Source organism: Protopterus annectens, chromosome 14.part0 (assembly GCF_019279795.1).
Source record: "Protopterus annectens isolate FY-2018-M chromosome 14.part0, PAN1.0, whole genome shotgun sequence".
Lineage (NCBI taxonomy): Eukaryota > Metazoa > Chordata > Ceratodontiformes > Protopteridae > Protopterus > Protopterus annectens.
The window spans coordinates 185,724,358-185,740,501 of NC_056748.1; the positions used below are offsets into that span (position 1 = coordinate 185,724,358).

General features: G+C 40.3%; 1 protein-coding gene across 3 annotated transcripts in view; it reads left to right on the top strand.

Moving 5' to 3' along the window:
- Positions 1-15,506, top strand: part of FAF1 (Fas associated factor 1) — a 5,915,525-nt gene extending 5,900,019 nt beyond the window's left edge. For all 3 annotated transcript variants that reach the window (XM_044055943.1, XM_044055942.1, XM_044055945.1), the window contains one exon: positions 14,543-15,506. In XM_044055943.1, coding sequence (XP_043911878.1) covers positions 14,543-14,626 — 84 coding nt within the window. In that variant the 3' untranslated portion in view covers positions 14,627-15,506. The remainder of the gene's footprint in view (positions 1-14,542) is intronic.
- The last annotated feature ends 638 nt before the right edge of the window (positions 15,507-16,144 follow it).

Consider the following 16,144-nt stretch of genomic DNA (forward strand, 5'->3'; position numbering starts at 1 on the left):
AATAAAGAAAGGAACCCACCAGGCAGATACCAGGAATTATGGTCTTTCTGCTAAACTACCAGTTGTTAGAACAAAAGGATCACAATTTTTTTTCATTTCCATGCAGGTAATTTGTGCAATATGATTCTACAAAAATCAGGAAGATTTATCAAATGCAGTATTTTAAGAAAGATTGGATGTTTGAATAGGAGAAATAGTGATTATTTCTGAATATATTGGCTGTAAACATTTTGGAGGTCTTTCTTGGCTCTCTGTTTTCTAACACATTGAATCTTGAACATCTTGTTTTAGCTTGCTCTGTGAGTTAGAATTCTAAAAGTCCAACCAATAGTCCAAGACAATCAGAAAGAGAAGGATAGCAGCAGCTCTTGTTAAGGACACTCCTTAGTTTTACATGCATACATACATACAACATACAACATACATACATACACACATTTCAAGCACAGCCACTATGCCTTTCTAGCCTGCCAATATACTGAAACAGTTATTCCCATAATAAGTGTCCAGGCTGTTCTTAAAAATATCTAAACTAGTGCAATTTGGTAGTCTCTTCCATATATCAGCTGCTGTCTCAGAGAACCAATTAGTACACTTCTCATTCCTATAGAATCTTCTGCATAGGTTGTCTGATGATTCTCTACTACTTTTTGATAATTCCAAATATTACCAGAGGTAGTCATCTCTAAATGTTCTATATACCTGAATAAAATCACCTCTTAAATATCTATATGAGACACTGCACAAGTTCAGGTATTTTAATCTTACATAATAACTTAAATTTTCACATCCATTGATGTCCTTGCTGTATTTCCTTTTTACTTTGTCCAGTTTTTACTCATACTTGTTTTCTTTTAAGGTTTCCATATTGTTATTCCATACTTAGGTTTGAGTCTAAAGTAATTAACAAACAATGACTTCATCATTTCTGATTTCCTAGACTTTATAAACCTTTTATACAACCTATAGTTCTATAACTATAATTAACTAATTGGGTGAAATGATTAAAAAAACTCAAAGCTAGATCTATCCATATACCCAGGTCCGTAAATTAATTTATAATTTAAATCACTGTTTGCTTTATTAAATATTCACCTTTCAATTTATGTCTCCTAAATCTCATATGCTTAGAATTTGATGTCTTTATCTGCATATTATATTGTTTACACCAAAATTAAATTCCCAAGCAATGAGAAGGAAAACTATACAGCAGTAACTCTCATGTAGTATACTCCACAGTGGTTATTTCAAACATAAATGGAATGTGTGTTTTCTTTTAAAACAAGTTTCAGATAAAGTTCTGTTCTGACAGGATACAATGCAGCTTCTGAAAGAAGCACTGAGTAAATAGTCATAAACAATTTCATATTCTTAAAAGAAAGCAATTTTAGATATTTAATGAAATGCACAGTTTAAATCTTCATTTTTGCTTGACTGAATTATTTGTATATATGCTGGCATTATTTTCTGTTTTCTCAACTGTTCTGAAAGTGGTCCCCCCCCCATTCCTGTGGTGGTGTTAAAGTTGATAAAACTGGTCTACTAATAAGTATATTTTTTGGTTTAACTTTTCAGAGTTCTGCACTGTCTTCATTTTTGCTTGACTGAATTATTTATATATATATATATATATATATATATATATATATATATATATATATATATATATATATATATATATATATATATATATATACATATATATACATATATATATATATATATATATATGCTGGCATTGTTTTCTGTTTTCTCATCTGTTCTGAAACTGCCCCCCCCATTCCTGTGGTGGTGTTAAAGTTGGTAAAACTGGTCTAACAGCTTTTGTGTTATCTGATTTTTCAAGGCTTTGCTGATTTAAAAATAGTCCCCATTGTAAATTTGATCTGGGACACTCCTCCCAGTCTAGTGTTCATTCTACCTAATACAGAGAGAACATTTGAGAAGGCCAACCCACTTAGGTTCTTAAAATTGAATTAAGTTCTGCACCTCCTTCCTCCCTTTGCACTTTACTAACCAACTAATCTCCTTGTGTTTTGACTGTGTGTGCTTCTCTCCTGAAAAGTATATTTTTGACAATTTTAACTGTTCAGAGTTGAATAAAAGAACAATTGAATTTAGTTCAGAGTACATTTTAAATAAATTGCATTTATTTAAACTGTATTTGCTTTAATACTGCTACACACTCGTGTGTTAGCTTGCACTGCACTTGAATTGTTTTTAGTGCTGTTTTAGCTGCTTTCTGAAAAAAAATAAATAAATACAATACTAAGCTTGTTTGCTGCCTTTGCTGTAGCTAGTCTAGTCCAGATACAGATTTGTTGTATCCAGGTCTCTTGGTAAGCTTTTGAGCCCCCAAAGCCTTCCTGTGTTGGAGTGAAGCCTTCTAGCTTATCCGTGGGAGTGGTAAGCACTAGGTAGCCTATCTACCACAAGAGGAGTGGTTTCTGACCCAGAAATTGTAGTTTATTGACCGTTTGGGCAGTTTTTCCATCTGTTTCAACTTTCGTGTTTAAAAGCCTGCATTTGTGCTTGTTTCCCACCTTTCGTGTAACTAGTCTGGTCCAGGTACAGATTTGCTGTATCCAGGACTGTTTGTAAGCGTCTGTGCCCCCCAAGCCTTTCTGTGTTGGAGGGATGCCTTCTAACTTGCCAGTGGGAGTGGTAAGCACTAAGTAGCCTATCTACCACAAGAGGAGTGGTTTCTGGTCCAGAAATTGTAGTTTATTGGCCATTTGGGCAGGTTTTCCAACTCTTTCAACTTTCTGGTTTAAAAGCCTGCGTTTGCACTTTTCCCGCCTTTCCTGTAACTAGTCTAATCCAGATACAGATTTGCTGTATCCAGGATTGTTTGTAAGCTTCTGAGTGGTGCCAAAGTCTGCTCTTCAAATTTTCCCTTAGGTCTGCTACCTCTCTCCTCTCCTGCATTTTTACTAGCTTATTAGTTTAGCACGTTACCAGACTTCTTGTAGCAATTATTGTAGCACTCAAAAGTACTACCAGCACTAAACGTTCTACAACGAAACATCTCCAGTACTTATTATTAATGCCCACCCCTCCAGGCATGTCTAAAGGTCAGTCCCCTGTGCTTTCTCCTATTAACCTGGTGAACTTGGGCATCCTGAGGCAATGTAGCAACTGCCTCATGTACACTGACAACCCTCTCCTCTTACCTCCCAACACTCAAACTTGCAAGAGGTGCACTTATATATCCAAACTGGAAGCCACGCACACTCCAGCCAAAACCAGAATAACTGGTCAAGAGGAGAAGGTCAACACTTGCACCACACTACATGGAACATATAGCCCTCTAGAACATACACCAGCACTGCCTTCACATAAAAACACAAACCACACACCCACCTTCACAGAGGCTCTCAATAAAAATCTACCCAAGCAACAGAGACCTCCAAGGCAGAAACGCACTGGACCACCACAGCACAACTCTAATCATGAGACACATAACTCTCCTAAACAGTGTGCCACTCAACCAAAGCCCCTAAGGCAAAACAGCATGCCCAACACACTAGTCATAGGTGACTCAATAGTGAGGCACACTGATGTCCCACTCACTAGGCTGAATAAGGAGAAAGTAACAGTCAGCTGCCTGTCAGGCGCCAGGATCCACCACATAACACACACACTAAGGTCCCCCAACAAAGGTACGAGTATGACTCTGTCATTGTACATGTGGGTGTGAATGACCTGAGCCGTACCTCCCTGGACTACATGAAAAGAGACATGGAGGAGATCTCGGATTATATAGCCCAGGCAGGTATGAATCTAGCCCTGAGCAGCATCCTACCGTCACCCAGAAAGATACCACAGTACAAGCAGAAAATTATTGATTTCAACAATTGGCTAAGTTTCTAGTGCCATTCTAATGATATCCAGTATCTGTTTGCCTGGGATTACATGATTGACGGACCTTGATGATTTGCCAGAGATGGCCTGCATCTGTCAACCCTGGGCTTCCGGATACTGACCAAGGCTCTTGCCACCCCTATAGTGCCTTTTTTTAGGCAGTGTTCCAAAGACCAAATTACCACCGTAACAGCTACAAACAAATGTAGTCTGAGGGTCATGCTGCTCAATGCTAGAATTCTAAATCTCAAAATGCACTAGCTCAAAGCACTCCTTAAAATAGAGAACATCAATATTTGTGCTGTAACAGAGACCTGGTTCAAGGCAGCAGAAAGCACCCCTGCACTACCAGGGGACCGAATCTCCAAAGGTGGTGGTGTTTCCATATTCATAAAGGATGCGCACACCTCCAGACTGGTAGCCCAACATAACGCATCTGAGATACTTCAGGTGCAGCTAACATTGGGTAAGACAGCGATTCAGGTTGTAGCCTGCTGTAGGTCCCAAACCATGTCCCAAGACTCGGACTCTACATTCCTGAGCACCCTGGAGAATAGTAGGGTCCAACCTAACACTCTCATACTGGGTGACTTCAATTCCCCCTCCATTAACTGGGAAAACTACTCATGTACCAGTACACCTGCCCATTGCTTCCTGGAACTCATTAATTCCAATGCCCTGGACCAGCTCGTTCTTACCCCCACTAGAGGTAGCAACATCCTTGACCTGGTCATTGCTAACATGGGCAACCATTGCTCTACACCAACAGTCAACTCCTCCCTGTTAGATCCGACCACAAACTAATCACCTTGGAATTCCACATCCCTCCCACCCCCACCCCCCACAAAGGTAACCGCCATGAAAAACTTCTCTAAAGCTAACTTTGGGCTCCTAAAAACAGAGGTGGCTAACTTCACGGTACCCATGCAAATGGAAAATAATTGCATGATCGTCAAATCATACATTAATGCACTGTATGAACATGAACTCAAATGCATGGATCTCGCCATACCCAATAGAACCAATACGCTCTCCTGAAAAAAAAGGAAGCCAATCTGGTGGTCCCCTGCCATAAACACTCTACAGCAGAAGGAGGAATTACCTGTACTGTACTGTAGTAATTTGGCTCTTGCTTGCCAGCTGAAGCTACTGGACATCTGTGCAAGGGCTCTTCTTCAAATCATTATATCCTTTATGGATTTGTAAATTATTTTCCTCCTCTCCTTACCGAAAGTTTAGCTCTCTATTTGTAGAATATTCTCTTTTAGATAAGGATTTAATAATGAACTTGTTTTTACTTGGACTTAATTGTAGGTTTAGTATTAGTTAATTATTTCTTGCATTGTTGTAGTAGTCTTATTATATTAGTAATAGTGTTAGGATACTCAGTGTGGTTTGCTGTGGTACTTTTTTTATAGATATTGAGTTTTCTAGTTACACTTGTAGTGCATTGTAATCCCTCTTAAAGAGAGTTCTTCAAAATAGATGATGTTGGATTCTCAGAGTTTTAAAAAATTAGTCAGTGCGGTCGCAAGTTGTCCTCTCAAGACCCTCATCTCATCTGTGTCTACTGTTTTGAGCACTGCTCATTTGGAATTAGACTGCCAGTTTTGTAAAACTTTCAGTTCCAGGGCTTTACAAGCAAGGAGGGAGAAGTTTATTGTTATAGGTTTACTCCCCCACATACAGGGGCATCCACTTCAGCTGGATCTTCTTCTGTGTCCCCTGCTAAGAAGGCAGATAAGGTTAAATCAAAGGATAAAGGCAAAGAAGAACCCAACAAATCAGAGAAGGACAAAAGGAAAGCTACTTTGGAAAAGGCAGAGTTTTCTCACAAAAGATCACCCGATCCAATGGTACAAGTCTGTCCCAGCCAGAAGACTGCATGCACATCATAATCTTCCTCTCCTTATGGCCCATTTTTTGCCGGATCTGGTCATGCCCAGATTGCATTCCCCTATGTTCCAAGAAAAAACATTGTTCCAATCTACCTTCTGTGGCATCGTCCCCTTTCATCTCGAAGATTTATTGAACACAAAGTTGAAAAGATGATACAGAGGTTCCTTGAGATGCATATCCAGTTTGGGGTTCTGTTGGTGCTGTTCACTGTGAGCACACTGGGCATCAGTCCAACTTACACGCTACTTATTTCTCCAGAACAGGTTCATCCTATGTCGACACCAGTTCCTTTGCTTCCATCTTGTACTGAGGCATTTCTATCATCAGTCTTTGTCACTTAGAGCCTGACTACATCCCTTTCCCTGTCGACTCTGAGGTTGTCGGTTTGAGAAGGGACTTGGAGCCAAAGTGCTGACAAGAAAAGTATTACAGCCATCTCTATTCCTTGGATCATTGCCCCTCAACAGCTCAAATCTGAGGTCAACTTTGTGGTCCATCAGAGCTGACAAATCTCTTTTGTCCTTGAACAGAAGCAGATTCTCGGAGCCATTTGCAGCTTTGGCCTTCAAGGCTTTTCATAGGGTCCTAGATTTACCTAAAGAGAAGACGCCCCTAGCCAATTTGGATCCAGCTAAACCCCAACAAGACTCTGCTTCATCTTCTTTTTCTTCTTCTTCTTTCTATCAGATGGGGACATTTGCAAACAAAAGCTACCCAAGCTGCCTGCTACATCAGCTCCCATCCTGATTCTGAGCCCACCAAAATTGGTTCACAGAAAACAGACATGCAAATGGAAGCACATAGACTCAGCCCCAGTGTCTGTCACAGAGGATAGAGATTTGGATGAAGGTGAAAGTTCTCCCCAGTCTCCCTCTGAAGATGTCACATTTGGCAAGATCCTAGAACTGTTGAAGCAAAAAGGGGAATGGTCCACCCAAGATCCCTCTTCTGATGAATCCGTATTCTTGGAAGCAATTGGTTCTAGCCCATCTTCCTCCTGTTTAAAATTGTTGAGGCTACAGCTTGAGTACATTTGAGAGAGTGATCCCTTCAGAAAGAGACTACTGAATGTAGTTTATAGCCTGGTATTGATGCCTGATTAAAAATGTTTAGTACCCATTGACCCTGTCATCAACCTCATGGCACAGCAGGCATGGAAGGACCCTGACATGGTGGAACCTATCCCCAGAAAACAGATGGAATTCTGCAAGCCCCTAAAAGCAGGAAGCAAGGTCCTCTGGTAGATGCAATGGTGTTAGCAGCAGCCCTGAAGAAACTTTCAGAAGAAAGTTCCTGTGTTTATCCCCTTAACAGGGAGTCCAGGGTGATGGACAGATTTGAGAAGTTATGCCTCAGCAAACTTTGCTCTTAGGTCACTACTTGGCCCATGTAATGAAGTTTCAGGGAGATTTAATTAAGAAACTCTAAATCACTCTCGAGTAACTTTCCTGTGGATGTCCAAAAGACTGTGGACTCCCATCTGACCATCTTTCAGTCAATTTCCAATATTGCCATGCATCTGTTATTTAATGCAGCCGATGGCACAGCAGCAGGTACCGGCTATGACCGACATGCCAGGATGCATCTTTCTGACTTTGCAGAAAGTTTCAAGATGTCATTTATTAATATTGCACGTGATGGTTCAACACTTTTTGGACCCAAAGTCAAAGACACTTTAACCAGGAGCCTGCAAGATGGTAAAACTCTGTGCAGTCAGTATCCATTGTTTCTACCCCTCAGAGATCTTTTTCCAGAAATCAGAAGTTGGGGGGAAAAGCTGTGGTTTCAGAAGTCAGAGTCCTAACCACAAGTCTCTCGGTGATAGGCCTCCTCGTGGTAGAGGGGTGAGTAACTCTTATAGACGTCCCAAGGGCAGAGGTGGGCTGCATAATCAGAGCTTCCATGGTCCCTTTTCTGATAAGCCTTTCCAGTGTCCCTGAAAAGTTGCCAAACTGCTGCACTTTGGAGTTAGTCAGCGGGATGCTTATCTGTACACCTGCAAGCTTTGCAAAACATTACAGCAGATTCTTGGGTGTTAATATCCAGAAACCATTCCATTCCAGTTTTCCTCCCATCTCAGAACAAGAGAAAGATCCCAAATGATCCAGTGTTGTCTTTTTTCATCTGATTCAATGTCGTTGGTGTTGTTGGATCTCGCCTGAACCTACATTGGTGCCTTATACCAAAGCTTTGGATTTGAGAGCTCTTACTTCTCTCCTACCCATAATCCCCCTCCTCTGTCCAAATTCCCCCAGATCTCGTTTGACACTTGTGTAAACCAGATGTGGACTGAGAACTCCATCATTATTCACAATAAGTGTTTTTTTTCCTTCCTCCTCTCTAAAATTTTTGAGAGTTCATTGTTACATAAGGTTAGGATTTAGTTTACATATTTAGAGTAGTGTGATCACTATAGTCCTTAGCATAATTTTTCCTCAGTGTATGTTTGTGTTTGTCCATTCTTGCTGGTTATAATCTTTTCTTCTTAGATAAGTAAATTTCTAGACAGTTTAAGTACAAACCTGTAATGTCAACAGGTTTTAAAAAGGGCTCTTCCAGTGGCATACAATTTCTTCTCAACACCCACATTCACAATGTTTGTACTATTTGGGGCTTTAGCATTTACAAGTCTTATGTTCTTTCATTGCTGCTTTTAGAACCAGAGTCCAAGGCCTTCTCTTTCTGCAGACAGGGTCCAAATTGTCTTCAGACCCAAAGACATCCACATCTTCCCCTTCCAGCAACAAGAAGATCGATAAAGAAAGGGAGACAGCCATAGAGAGAGAGAAAGGGAGAAGATAAAAGAAAAATCAAAAGATGAGAGACCTGAGGACTGCCCAGAGAAAGCTAAGAAAAGGTCTCCCGACCCCACAGCCATTGTATCCAGACAGCTGGATCCGAATGTTTCTCAATGCAGACTCCATCTCCGAAGTCATCCTTTACTCCAGCACTGATAAAGTCCCAGGCTTCACTCTCCTATATTACAAAAAGTGCCTTTGAAGTATACATTGCTAGCTTTATCCTCCAGATCTGGCTGATCTGCAAGGAGTTTCATGGAATTCAAAGTTGAATGAATGATGAGGAGATTCTTGATGACTCAGATTTAGCTGGAAATCTTCCTGGCTCTGTTCCTGAGGAAAGAAATGGGATCAGTCCCTTCAACGCTGCCTGTTTAGTCTTCTCAGCTTCCAACACCATCTACATTCCTGGAGGCAATGTACATTGGATCCAGCCTTCCCACTATACCAGCTTTGTTGTTGACAGACAGAGAGACATTGGCTTTGGCATCTTCCCTCACTTGTTCAACTCTTGTGCTTTTGGGTCCAGCAGAATCTCAAAGCCAGAGTGTCATCATCAGGGTGCCAGTGGTAGGGGTGACTATGATATTTTCTGAGCCATCAATGCTGCTTGGGGCCTTGGCAACCAACAGCTCGGTTCTGAAGTCCTCCTCAAAACCTTCAGCCACTGGATTCAACTGGGCTTCTGACTTTACTAATTTGGCCAGCTCTTCTTCAGTTCCAGTGGCTGAGTCAGCTTTCGAGGCTGGGAGAGGGCCTTGGCTGAACCAAGACATTTGGTATGCTCACAGAGTTTGGATCCATCCAGACTTCCTCTGAAGACTGTACCCTTCTCCTCTCATTCAGTTAGACATGAACAGATGGATCCATTAGGCTTTGACACTACTCGGACACTCGAGTCCCACATCCGATTCTGATGTGTCACCTTCTGGAGTCCCGAGGCACATTCCCCAGAAGAGGACTTGTTAAAAGGAAGCATATTGACTCCTCTCCTGAGTCTGCCACCAAAGACACCAACTTAGATGAGGGAGAAGGTTCCTTAAGGTCCATCTTAAAGATGTCTCCTTCGGAGACATCCTAGAATTGATGAAACAATGGGGGGATGGTCAACTGAAGCTCCTTCTTTTGATGAGTTGGTGTTTATCAAAGCCTTTGTGCGTCTAGCCCTACAACGGTCAGGTGGTCCCCCCTCCTGACATCTTATTCAACCTTATCACTCAGAAAGCCTGGAAGGAGCCTGATGTGGCAGAGCCCATACCAAAAAGGAAAGAATTTTAGTTGCCCGTAACTTTAGGAAATTATGGGCAAAGGATCCCCCTGTAGATGCCATGGTGTTAGCAGCCACAAAAAGGACGTATCTGAGGAGAGTTTCTCTGTACATCCTCCTAAAAGGGACTCTAGAGCAATGGACATATTGGGGAAATGGACATATGCTTAGCCACATTTTCTTTTCATGTTCTGAAATATATGGCTCACTTAACATGTTTCCAGATGGATTGATAAAGAAACTTTAAAATTTTCTGGGGTTTATAAAGACAGTCTTGCTGAGAACAAACCCTTCCTTTCTTTCAAAAGTGGCTTCTGAATCAAATTTATATCAACAAACTGATTTTCCAGTTTTCTTTCCCAACCTTTCCAGTAAAGGAGAACATATACTACACACATTAGATATGCACAGACAAATCAGATTTTACCTCCAGTTTTATCTCCACCCTACCAAGACTTTCAGAAAATCAGATCTATTGTTCATGTCTTTCTCCAAGAAAAAGTTAGGTAAATCTCTTTCTAAAGTTACTCTGTCAAGATGGTTAGCAAACTGCATTTCCTTTGTCTGTCATTCTCTAGTTGTGCCTCTACAGTCAAAGCCAAAAGCACATTCTACATGAGTAATGGCAGCTTCCATGGCTTTGCTAAATGAGGTCCTATAAGTGACCTGAACAACAGCAACTTGGTCTTTTAACTTATACCTTTGTATCTCACTATAAATTAGATGTACAGTCCAGCAAGTGCAGATCTTTCAGCTCTGCCATACTCATTAATATCATTCCTTGAGTCCATCCAGGTACCCATCAAGTAGCTTGGAAGTCTGTCCCACATGTTGAATCAGACGAAAAAGATAACATTGGATATGAAAGTTATGTACTTACCATAAAAATACATCCATGTTTTCTTCATTTCATCTGGTTCAATTCCCCTCCGTCCTTCACCCTTCCATATTGTCCTTGTACATCTGGAGATCAACCAGATCTTTTGTTGGACCCTGACTATTCACGTATCTTCTTTATACGCGCGTGCACGTGCGCGTGTGTGCGTGTGTGCATGTGTGTGTGTGTGTGTGTGTGTGTGTGTGTGTGTGTGTCTGTGTGTGTGGGTTTGAGGGACATGAGAGGGGAATTGTGGGTAGGAGAGGAGTCATAGCTGTTGAATCCAAAAGCTGTTAACATAAGATGTTGAGTTTGGATCTGGTTGGATCCAGCAACCCCACAGGTTGAACCACATGAAAAGCAGACAACACAGATCTGTTGTTATGATAAGTGCATAACTTGTTTCCACCCAATCAGTTGGGTAACAGCAGCACTAGACATATCCAAGCTGATAAAAAAAAGTCATCCAGCCAGTCCCTTGAGACCAATTAGATCCGTAGTCCATTCAGGATTCTTTTTAGTGCCAAAAAGCCTGGGAACCCAAGGCCAGTTTTGGATCATAGTAATTTCAATCAATTTGTAAAGCAGATGAAATTCTGGATGGTCACAGTTCAGTTCATTCTAACCTTGTTGAGGAAGGTCGATTGGCTGTGCTGTGTAAATATGAAGGACACTTATTATCATGTGAAAACAGATAAGCACTCTAGGAGATTTCTCCACTTTCGGCTTGAAGCCAATCACTCTCCATTCAGAGCCCTGATTTTCAGTCTCACCAGATCCCAGGATCTTCAACAAGATAATGGCAATAGTAGCAGTACACGTGTGTCTGCTTGGGATCCAAGTTTTCTCCTATCTGGATGATTGGCTCCTAGTTGCTTCTTCTGAGCATATTCTCAAACATTACTGGGATCTAGTGCTCCAACTGTTACTGGATTTAGGGATAACAGTAAACCTCCAAAAATGTGAACTGGTTCCAACACAGCAAGTAGAATTTATTTGATGCCACCTCAGCACGTTTGAAAATTGTCAGCCTTCCCCAGCACGAGGTCTGTTCACTCCATATGGTTGGGACACAAGTACTTCATCCTTCCCACTCAGCAAAGCCAATCCTGCATCTTCTGGGGCTTATGACTTCATCAGTTCTGATGGTTGCTCGAGCTCGATACCACATGAGAGTGCTTCAGTGGACCCTAGCGGTACAGTGGTCCCAAAATGTTCATCCCTTACCTCGAAAGAAATGGATTATACAAGTCTGCAAACAACATTTGGCATGGTGGATAACATCTCCATCTGTTCTTGAATGTTGGCCTTTCCACCCTGAAACACCTGCAGCAGTAGTAACGACAGATGCCAGGATTCCTGCTTGGTGGAGGGTGCATTACAATTGGAGGATGGTCCAAGTTACTTGGTCACAAACAGAGGCCACCCTTCACATCAATTTCTTGGAGATGAGAACTGTCTTCTTAGCATTGCAAGCCTTTCAGGATGCTCTCCCCAAGGGTGCAATTTCCATACACACAGACCTCATTATGGTAGTATGGTACATCAGCAAACAAGGAGAAACCCGTTCTCATCTGTTATGTCAAGAGACCATCGGAATTTGGCAATGGGCGATGTTTTCGCAATGCTTTCTCATAAAATTGCATATCCGTAGGCCAGCCAATGTACTAGAGGACAAATTAAGCAGGACCATAGTGATACCTCATAGTGGTCCTTCAATCAAATAGTGGAAACTGTGATTTTTCAGCCATTGGAGCCAGCCTTGCTGTGACCTGCCTGCTTCCCATCTCAACAAAAAGAGCAGCAGTTATTTTGCCCTTATCCATCCACAGGGTCAGTCACCAAAGGGTAGTCTGGTACTCAATTGGCTTCTGGGGCTCCATTATGCCTTTCCATCTCTTCCCTTAATGAACAAATTTATACAGAAAACAAGACAGTGCAAGACCAAGGTGATCCTCATTGCCCCCTTTTGGAAACAATAGACATGGTTCCCCTTCCTATGGCTTCAACTTCAACATCTGCCATGGATGTTAGATCATAATCCAGATCTTCATTCTCACCTGTCCAGACTGCCTCCTCTGGGCCTAAGTTCGTGAAGCTAACTGCATGAGTTTTCCAGTTCTAACAGTAGCCAGAGATGCCAGAATCCCACAACAGTTGTTAAAATTATTTTTTTAACTCATCAAAAGCCATCTATGAAGAAGGTATACCATAACAAGGGGAGAAGATTTTTCGATCTGGGTTACTTCTAAAGGAATAGACCCTTTCTCTGCATCCATTCCATCCATATTAGAATTTCTTGCTGATCTTTTTGAAGGGGCTCAAGTCATTCCACTATAAAAATGCAAATGGCAGAGATTTCTAAATTCCACATGGGTTACAATGACTCTTTCTTGCCATCCTTGAAAGTTACTAAAACTTTTCTGAGATGAACTTTTCTGTTACGGCCTGTGATCAGGGATCCAGTTCCCCCATGGGACATTACTCTCATGCTACAAGGTTTGACTAAATTTCCCTTTGAACATGCAGCTACTAAAAACCTTAAATTTCTCTTCTGGAAGACAATTTTTCTGGTAGCAGGCACTTCAACTTTCGTGTAAACCTCCATACCTCATCTTCTATAAAGATAGAATTTCCCTGTGAATTAACCCATCCCTTCTCCCTACAGTGGCATCTGAAGCAAATTTAAATCAATCCATTTTGCCAGTATTTTTTCCACAATTTTCAAACAAAGGTGGATATACTTTACACATGCTAGATGTTCATCATCAACTCAGGTTTTACATTCTCAGAACAAAGCAATTTAGAAACTCCGATCAGATGTTTGTCACCTTGTTAAAAACAGAGAATGGAGAATGCAGTGTCTAAAATTCAAAAATGGCAGTATCACAGTGGTTGTCAGATTGCATTCCCTTTGTCTTTGATACCAATAATTTGACATTACTAACCAAACCAAAGTCTCACTCAACTATAGCAGTGACTACCTCAATGGCCTTCACAAAGAGGATGCCCATTGACAGTATTTATGCAGCATGAATCCTGGTCAACAGACTATACCTTTGTGTCTCATTATAAGCTGGATGTGCAATCCAGATCATTCTCTTCTTTTGGTTCCACCATACTCAGGAATATCCTTCCTTGATACCACCCAGAAAGTACTTAACATAACGATATATCCATGTTGTCTGATTTTCATCCGGTTCAACCTCCCTCCCTCCTGCTCCCCTTCAAATTGACTTCTATAGTTTTGAGATGACTGAGTGGCAATCACTTTGTACCCTGTCTGTGTACTGTCCTGTTGACTGTTTCATTTCCTGTAGTATTCGGTTGATTGACCTATGAGACTTACAATGTTTTCCTGTGTTTGATAACAGTGGTTATTTAAAGGAAGCAAACTCAGTCTCTGGTAGTAGAGTAGAGTACAGGAGAAATATGGAGGGGGGTGGATTCATAGCCCTGGTACTATAAAAGTTTCAACGTCTGTGTCAAGGTTGGATCCCATCGGATCCGTCAACCCATACTTTGAACCTGACGAAAATCAGACAACATGGATCTAGTGTTAGCTAAGTACTCATCTTTCATTTTCCTGCTGTTGTATTAGTTAGTTGCAACTCAATAGTATATTAATTTAAGCAGTAATCAGCCTTTGAAAAGTGTTAATTGTATGAGTTAAAAATGAGATGTCTGAGAGGCTTTTTTTTTTTTTAAGTCTCATAGGTGTGGAAAAATGTTTGTAATTGGAATTAAGAGTAGTCTAGGGCATTGGAATACTAGCATGATGTAGCTATATTTCAGAAGGTTATCCATATCTCATTATCCTTCTCTTTTTCTTTGCAGGTGGCTCAGTTAAACCCAAATACAACAATAATGGATGCAAAGTTGTATCCTCAGGAAACCCTGTTCCTGGAAGCAAAAGAATAAAAATCATAGTTATTCTGGGATCAAGATCACCCAGGCAAATCAAAGCATCAGGGAAAAATGTGTATCTAAAGATACAGCAGTGTTTTTGTCTGAACTGATTCATGTCATAACTCTGCCTTCATTAAGAATCTGACAGCTCATCATTTCATATCTAAAATTTTCAGTGTGATTGTACAGCATCAGTCTCATGTTAGTGAATCTGAAGACGATGCTCAGCTGTGAACACCAACCATCTTTGCTCAGTTGCTCACTTTTCATTGCTTTTGCTTTTAAATTAATTAATGTACTGTTGAAATGTGAGTGATTATTTAATAGGACCTTTATTTCCCACATACTATCCTTTCCAGAGAAAAAGGTGGTATGCTATTACTCTGGATTTGTTTTGAGATACATTTATTTATTTAAATGTTGAATATTTGATACAAATCCGTAAGACTGCACTCAAATAAGGACGTTCATTCCCTTTTAGGATTCCTGTTTTTTCCATATTAATAATGACAGAAAAAGAAGAAAAAGTAAAATTTAAGATTGGACCTTGTTAAGAAATGAAAATTTAACAGTATTATTTGGAAACATATCTGATTCTGTCAGTACTTTATTATTTCTCTGTTTTAGCTGTTTTTTTTTTTTTGAAGAATATAATTTACCTTTTATGCTGAATATTTATTTTCTGGTTCTGCTGTGGGGTTCATTTATGTTTCAGGTTTGGAATACATTTCTAATAATTACGTTGCAATTTGTTTGAGTTCTCATTGCATGCTGTTGACTATTTAGGTAGCATAAACAGTATGGATGCCTGATACCTTGCTCATACCTTTTTTTTAACTAGAAAAAATAGTGTGTACTGTCATATACTAAAAGAAAAATCTTTTTCCCCCAAGAATTGATTCCTCTTTTTTTCTAAAAATTATTTTTGTGTTACATCATAAAATGTACTATACTTTTTGGGATGGATATTTTAAGCAGTTAGTGCTTACAATTCTGAATGTTACATTTAACGTACATTAGGTACCTAACCTGATGATACAGAAAGAATATGCCTCTGCTATCTGACAGGTTTGGATTTTGGTATTGTTGTTACTTTTCCAGTGGTCAGAAACTGAACACATGTAAGGCTTAGTGCCTGAAAAGGCATTTGTTCGACTGTGAGCTTGTGGCATCTCAATCCAGCATTAAACTGAAAGTGTGCATCTAGACAGAGCTGCACTTGTTCATAATATGTGGTTATGGAATAGGAAAATAGTCTTCCACCACTGTACGGTCTTGAGCTGCATGCCTTCATTTCACTGACACAAGAGGTATTAAAACAAACAAAAAAGTGTGCATCTCATATTTTTAGGTTGGTCTGAGTAATAATGAAAAAGTTAAGAGGATGGTACTGAAGATGGCATTACATCCATTAACAAACAATACTGACTTTTGTAATATGTATTATTTCCACAGAATAATTTCATTTTTTACTTGCTCTGGAATCCCAGTATCTAGTGTGTGACCCATCTCACCCATGTGATGTGTTTG